The 7,765-nt window shown below is 37.2% G+C and overlaps 1 protein-coding gene across 1 annotated transcript; it reads left to right on the forward strand.

Annotated features, from left to right (window-relative positions):
- Nucleotides 1-5,013: 5,013 nt before the first annotated feature.
- On the forward strand, nt 5,014-7,177 carry LOC104105410 (ethylene-responsive transcription factor WRI1-like). Its single transcript, XM_009613699.4, has 7 exons — nt 5,014-5,268; nt 5,371-5,462; nt 5,546-5,634; nt 5,735-5,808; nt 5,898-5,948; nt 6,049-6,125; nt 6,220-7,177. The coding sequence occupies exons 1-7, from the start codon at nt 5,054-5,056 to the stop codon at nt 6,678-6,680; spliced, it is 1,059 nt and encodes a 352-aa protein (XP_009611994.1). The 5' UTR covers nt 5,014-5,053; the 3' UTR covers nt 6,681-7,177.
- The last annotated feature ends 588 nt before the right edge of the window (nt 7,178-7,765 follow it).

Genomic DNA, 7,765 nt, shown 5'->3' on the forward strand with positions numbered 1-7,765 from the left:
GCAACAACAAATAGAAAGCAAGTACAGCCTCTCAGGCAATAGTCACTCAACTCATCACAACGGCTCAACCACTCGGCTCTCAGCCCTCAGTACTCACACTCAATGGGTACTCGCGCTCCCTGGGGGTGTACAGACTCCGGAGGGGCTCCTATAGCGCAAGCGCTATAATCTGCACGGACAACTCACGTGTTGCACGGATAACTCACGTGCCATAATATAAATATCTAGATCTGCACGGCCAACTCACGTGCTATAGTATAATATAAGGATCCGCACGGCCAACTCACGTACTGCACGGCCAACTCACGTGCTATAGTATAATATAAGGATCTGCATGGACAACTCACGTGCTGTAATAATATATCTCACAATCAATCCCTCGACTTTGCTCAGTCATAAATCTCTCCAATCTCTCGGGCTCTCAGAAATCATGAAAATTAGCCCAAACAACAATGATATGATGCATCAATAATGAACAATAGAGACTGCGATAAAATAATTAAGTAAATTGTGACTGAGTACAAACGACAATTAAGCAAATAGTTCAACATGTACACTACCTCTGTGGGTCCCAACAGTACCAACATATAGCCTAAACACGGTTTCTAGTCAAATTTTCACAGCACATAAAGAGCACATAGCTAACAACAAGTTATTCAACTTTACAGTCTCACGGGGCGGATCAAGTCACAATTCCCTCGGTGCACGCCCACACGCCGTTCACCTAGTGTGTACGTCACCTCCAAAGTAATCACATGATACCAAATTTCGGGGTTTCATACCCTCAGAACCAGATTTAAAGTTGTTACTTACCTCAAACCATAAAATTTTTATTCCTCTAAGCCCTTGCCTCGTGAATTAGCCTCCAAACGCCTTGAATCTAGCCACAAATAATGCGTTTCACTCAATAAAATTTATTGGAATTAATTCCATATGAAAATATAATTTTCCCATAAAAATTAGAATTTTAGCTCAAAAATGCTTGTAGGGCCCACATCTCGGAACACGATGAAAGTTACAAAATCCGAAAGCCCATTCAACCACGAATCTAACCATACTAATTTTATCAAAATTCGACTTCAACTCGACCCCCAAAACCTCAAATCTTATTTTCAAATCCCTAAGTTCAAACACCGGATTTACACCTCAAAAACATGTAATATAGTCGGATTATTCGATGATAATTCAGTATTATAGAGTTGAAATGATCACAAGTGACTTACCTCAAGTTTTCCTCTTTATAGTGTTCTTGAAGATTCTAGCAATTTCTTGGTAGTTCATCTATAGTAGTGGTCGTGCCTTCCTCCAAATGCAATTTGTTTTACCCCTTACTTGCTGCACAATGAGTTTTGGAGCAGCTGACCAAATCTTTTTGAAGCTATTTAGATGAATGGATAGTAGATCACTTAATTCCTTGACTTTTAAGGAGGAACCAAGCAATTAATATCCTTGGTGAAACCATCTGAACTCCCATCTTCACTTTACTACAATGGATAGAGCATCTCTGCTTTCTTTTGCTGCTATACATAGCCATTGTGACTGGCTTCACACAAGTGGGGCTTTACCCACTAATTGTTATAAATATACTTCTCTTATGTACCTCTCAAATTGCTGCTCAAAATCTTACTTTAAGAGTTTTAAACGTGGTTGTCCACTTACCACTATATTAATCAATATTCTGGACACTTTTTAGTCACATATGCAAGGTCTAGTTTGACCAATCAATTCTCATTTATTAGACATGTCGTAATACACATCTTTATAGTCTTTATTGCAGCTATTATAGACAATATAATGAAAGTGCTCATTGCACTTTCCATAATTAGCCATGAATTAATTTACAAGACCTTAATTAACAACTCACTAAACTGTAGCCTAGAGAGAGCTTCTTATCTCTTCAATTATGAGACTAAGTATCTCATTTTACTCTGAAATCTTTCTGAACCCGAACCAACTAACTCGGTAAGTCATAAAATAACTGTAAAGAATAACTTGAGCAGTATATGATGGAACGAGGTTATAATACTCAAAACGACCGGCCGGGTCGTTACAGGTTGTGACCCAACTATAATGTGTAAACCTTATGGGTATTTAATTTAATACTTATTTATGATTGGGTGTTGATTATTTAGCCTTTGTTATGCTTTAATTTTAGAATTAATGGTTGCAAATATTGATTCATGCTTTTTTGACTTGGTCTTTACTTGAGAAGGAGGGACCTAGTCTAGGAAAACTTAGCTAACAAGAAATTAGGCTAGTTAAGGATTTGACTAGCTTAATTAAAGGGTTTTAATTAGAGATAAGGAAAACCCGACTTGAGAAAGCCAAATTGGGCAAAATCGATATATGACCGAGAGGTCTTGAGTGGGTAACTTAGAGTTGAGAGCTATAATACACCCCGATCAATTAAACAAGTGTTAACGTACTTAACCCATTAGGCGAACACCTATGTGAAGGTCACATCCCTAGGCCTTTTACCCATTTGATAAAAACAACAAAAACAATCACTCACTTTCTAGTTTCTTCTTATTAGTTTATAATTGTTAACATTAATTTAGAAGTAGAAAACAAAATCCCTTGTTTGGAAGCGCAATTGAGTTATTTCATTTGCTCTCATCAAGTGTACACCCTAATACCAATATTAAACTCCCTGTGAAAATAGACCCTGACCCTTGTTGGGTACTATTCTTCTAATGACCATCTCCACTCACTATTGAGTGTGGATTAGACGTGGATCAGGGATCGCATTCACAAAGGGTTAGTTGAGGGGCGGCAGAAAACTTTCGCAATCGCTGAAGGGGAGTCACGACCGCCTAGAGTAATGGGCAGCTGTGCTCCGCGATCGCGATCGTTATGAAGGATCCCTAGGCAGTTTTTAAAGTGTGAATTTCAGGATGTTTGCCTATTCTCTCATATTTTAAACCCTAGATTTCAAAAGGGGCGACTTTGTAAGAAGTCTTTCACCCAAGGCAAGATGGTAAGTGATTTACTGATTTGTGATTATATTTCAAGAATTTACATGGATTTTAATCCCTAAATTAAGGATTTAAAGTGTAGAAAATGGGGTTTTGGTATGAACTTAAGTGAGTGAATTTGGGGGCTTTGAGCATGAAATTGGAACCCGATATAGAATCCATCATATATTTGGAATCGTGGGGTTATAGATAATTTATATCTATGATCAATTACGAATTTTCGGGCCTGGGTCCCGAGGTTCTAAGGTTAAGGATTTGAAGTGTAGAAATTGAGGTTTTTGGTATGAACTTTTATTGGCTTTTTAAGTTGGATTAAAGATTGAATCTTTTCCATATGAAATCAATTCCTAAAGCTTGTATTGATTCATTTAAGTAATATTTGGTTAGATTCAAGTCGTTTGGTAGTGGATTTGGAAGGGAAAGCGATTTTTGTAGGTTGAAGGTACTTTTAGGAAGAAGTAAGTCTCTTGTGTAAGAGGGAATTTTTTCCGTAGGTGATCTATTTGCTACTTGTTGCTTGATTTGGGAGTTACATATATGTGAGGTGACGAGCGTCTATGCGTTAGCTAGGTTATGACCATGTTCGGGTAGAATTAGGCTGGTAGTATAACTTATTTGGACTGTGTGACTTATATATCCATGTTTCAGTGATTCTATGACTATGTGATACTCTTGTTTTTTAACTTAGGATCTAGTGGCTACTTAGCTTAATTTTGCTCATGTTAGATATCATGGTTAGACTTATGAATATTGAATAATCATATTGAATTGTTATGATAAATTGAATCACGTGATTATCCATAGCCATTTTTTATCCATGCGAGCTTTTATCTGTATTTTATTATTATGTCATGGTGCTTCTTACTTGTATTATTTCATGCACGATATTATGATTGGATCGGGTTGCACGTTGCAATAATGCTTAGATGTGGATCTGTCCCTTCGGAGTCAGGTGATTACCCATGTTACTTTAGGCCCAGTGAGCGCAGGCACTCAAACTTGTGCTAGGTTTGGACACGTGAACTGTGTCAGGCATATGGATTGTGTTGGGAGGTACTGAGAGTGAATTTTGAGCATGCATTTATATCTTAGATTCATGCAGTAGCTCTTATATAACTTTGGATTGATGCACATCATGTTATATGTAAGAATTGAGATAGTTGAGTTCGTATTTGATCTCTTTATCTACCAAGCATGTCTAAATTCCATATTTACTGTATCTTATTCTTTTGTACTTATTTGGAGATGTCATATCTTATTTTGTATCTTGTTTATGCTCTCACTTGACATTTAGACTGTTAGTAAGTGTTAGTACCAACCATTTGCCACTACTTCTTTGAGGCTAGATGTGATAATTATTGAGTACCGTGGTTTTTATGCAGGGTCTGCGGCTAGTACTAGTCCAGTAGAGTAGGAGTACATTTGGAAATTTCGTGGTAAGCTGATTTACTTGATCCGGCCCGCAGCACATGGAGTACCCCTTTCCTACTTATCTATCTCCGTCTATTTATTTCCTTTTCGGAACAAATGTTGTTATTCAGTTGAAGCTATTTACTTTTGATAGATGCTCGTGGTGATGCGACACCAGATATTGGGAGTTGTTGAGACATTTGTGATCGTGTTTAGATCCTGTCTTAGACTTATGTATTTATGATATTGATTTGAGACTTATTCTGCTTTATTATTTACCTCATAACTCTAATAATGACTTAATAATCTGGTTTTGTAATTGTTGTGTGTTGGCTTGCCTAGCAAACGGGTTAGGCGCTATCAAAGCCATTCCGAGTTTTTGTGTCGGATTTTTTTTTTCTTTCCCAAGTCAAGAAGCGGAATAATAGATAAAAGCTCTCTACGTGGAGAAAGCGAGTTTGATAATTTATTTACATTTTCGAATCTTAGAAGTTATATATAGCAATCTAAATTTGTGACAATGAAATCACCGGTATCAAAGTAAACGACAAAAGTTTTTGAGTGTATATAAGTAGAGATAATCTCCAGTACAAAAAGACATCAAATCAAAGCAAAAGCTAGAGAATAAACTACTCTTCATTGTACAATCTTGAAACAATACTATAGAGATGAATACAAGTGTAAAAACTGAGAGAAGAAGCTTGTGTATGGTAGATTATGACATTCCAGTTAATAAATGTGTTAAAAGGCGACGAAGATCTCCTCCTGCAGTTGTGGTGAATGATAACAATATTGGCCAACAATTGGACTCACCAAAAGCTAATCAAAATATTGTTCAAACTCCTACTGTGAAGAGAAGTTCAAGATTCAGAGGTGTTAGCAGGTACTACGTACTGTAACATGTTCAAATACCATAATTTTCTTTTTTCTCCTTTTATCTAGTGTGGTTGATTTAGAAGCTAATATAATACTATTTGGATTGTAGGCATCGATGGACAGGGCGATATGAAGCTCATTTGTGGGATAAGGCTTCTTGGAATCCAACTCAGAAAAAGAAGGGGAAGCAAGTCTATCTTGGTACTAATAACTGCTGCTAAAAAAGAAATTTTTTTTGTGTCATATGCTACGCTTGCAGCTTATTGTACTAATAATATGAACAGGAGCATATGACGAAGAAGAAGCTGCAACAAGAGCTTATGATTTGGCTGCAATCAAGTATTGGGGTACTTCAACTTTCACCAATTTTCCGGTATGATAATCACCTGTATATTTATTGCTTTCTTTCATTTCTGCTTTGGGATTATGCAGTTTGTTTGAAACATATTGTTCCAATTCTTCTTAATCTGCAGATATCTGATTATGAGAAAGAAATAGAGATCATGCAAAATTTGACAAAGGAGGAGCATTTAGCCTCTTTAAGAAGGTAACATATACTTAACAGGCACCAGTTTTTCCTTCTCAGATTTAAGAAATCTTTATCCTCAGTAACCAAATCTTGTTCTTTTTGTACAGAAGAAGCAGTGGTTTTGCCAGAGGTGTATCTAAGTACAGAGGAGTTGCAAGGTATATAAACTCATTGCACCTTTTCGATATTCCTGTCCTTTATTACTACCTTTTTGTTTCATAATTAACAAAAGATTCATTGTATTTATCTAACTTTCAGGCATCATCACAATAACAGATGGGAAGCAAGAATCGGACGAGTTTTTGGCAACAAATATCTATACTTGGGTACTTACAGTAAGTACTTTCAGCCCCTTCAATCTTTTTTCAAATCAAGATTGCATTCAAGTGGGATTCTGACTCTCAGAATCCTTGTGTTTATTTTCAATAGGTACTCAAGAGGAGGCAGCTCGAGCTTATGATATTGCAGCAATTGAGTACAGAGGAACTAACGCAGTCAACTTCGACTTGAGCACATACATTAGATGGCTAAAACCAGATGCTATTTCTCAAATGCAATTCCAAGATTTAATATCAGAATATCAGCCTATACAAACTAACAACACTAATGATATGATCACTAACCCGGTAAACGACTCTCAGTTCTCGTCTGACCCCAGTTATTTCACCACCAGTAGTGAAAAATTGTCAGCTATACCACGAAGCCAGGAACCTATTGAAAGAAAAATGCCCTTATTAAGTCATTCCAAGAAGTCATCCTCATCTACTGCTCTAAGCCTTTTGCTTCGATCCTCCATGTTTCAAGAGCTCGTTGAAAAGAATTCAAGCACTACTGCTGAAGAGGCTAGCTTGAAGAACGGAGCACAGTCAAGCACAGAAAATGAGTATTAGTTCTACACAAGTGATAATAAGTTACCAGGAACAAGGTGGGAGTTCTTGGAGGAAGGGAGCCAAGGGTCTATCGGAAACAGCCTCTCTACCCCAAGGTAGGGGTAAGGTCTACATACACACTACCCTCCCCAAACCCCACTAGTGGGATTATACTGGATTGTTGTTATTGTTGATCGTAGTTATTGGAGAATGGTACTTCTTCTTCAGCTTTGTGTGAGAAAGCTGGACAGTCCTTTTGGAATTCCACTGTATAACTGGTAGGATAAAAGGAATAACTGAAGCTTGGTAGTCATCTTGGAATAGATGAGTAGTAGTTTCTTCTTAGAATTGTACATGTTGAAATACATAATTGTACATCATGTAATTATAGTGTTACTCTTCTAGAAGAGTAATTAGTTAGTAAAGAGGTTGGATTGCTAGCATAATAGGAGTCGGTAATTTGACATATGGATATGTATATATTGTATTAGTATTGTACATTTCAGTTAGAAGAAATAGAAAAAGAAAAATTTCCTAAAACTATCTCTCGACTCTGCCTATATACTCTTCTTCTTCCTCTCAGCTTTCTTTTCTTACTTTCTCCACAGACGAGCTTCAATGGCATCAATGGCTGCCGATACATTCAATTTAACATGGTATCAGAGCTAGGCTCACAACGATCGATATCGACAGTCATATAGAAGCTCAGATCTGATTTTTCCTCTTCTCGGATTCAATTTTTCCCTAATTTTTCAATTAACTCTCGTCTTTAATAAATTCTTCACTAAAACCAAAAATGTCAGTCGATACACCTCAAAACGTGATTGGAACTTCACATGCAAGTTCTCAACAACTCGATTGTAACGATCCACTCTATGTGCATCTGTCAGACACGCCAGGTGTGGCGCTGGTGCCACAATTGCTGATTGGAACGGAGAACTACTCGGAGTAGAGTAGATCGATGAAGATGTCTCTGCTCGTGAAGAATAAAATTGGATTTATAGATGGATCGTGTGCTAGAGAGACTTACGTAGCAGATAGCTTTCGATTGCATCAGTGGGAGAGATGCAATGCCATTGTCCAGTCGTGGATAATGAGCTCTGTAG

This window comes from Nicotiana tomentosiformis, chromosome 8 (genome assembly GCF_000390325.3).
Source record: "Nicotiana tomentosiformis chromosome 8, ASM39032v3, whole genome shotgun sequence".
NCBI lineage: Eukaryota > Viridiplantae > Streptophyta > Magnoliopsida > Solanales > Solanaceae > Nicotiana > Nicotiana tomentosiformis.

Excerpts from the sequence above, each read along its gene's own strand:
- LOC104105410 (XM_009613699.4), top strand. The coding sequence starts at position 5,054 with ATGAATACAAGTGTAAAAACTGAGAGAAGAAGCTTGTGTATGGTAGAT. Across the intron at positions 5,269-5,370 it reads AGATTCAGAGGTGTTAGCAG|GCATCGATGGACAGGGCGAT; the intron begins GTACTACGTACT and ends TTTGGATTGTAG. Across the intron at positions 6,126-6,219 it reads TCTATACTTGGGTACTTACA|GTACTCAAGAGGAGGCAGCT; the intron begins GTAAGTACTTTC and ends TATTTTCAATAG.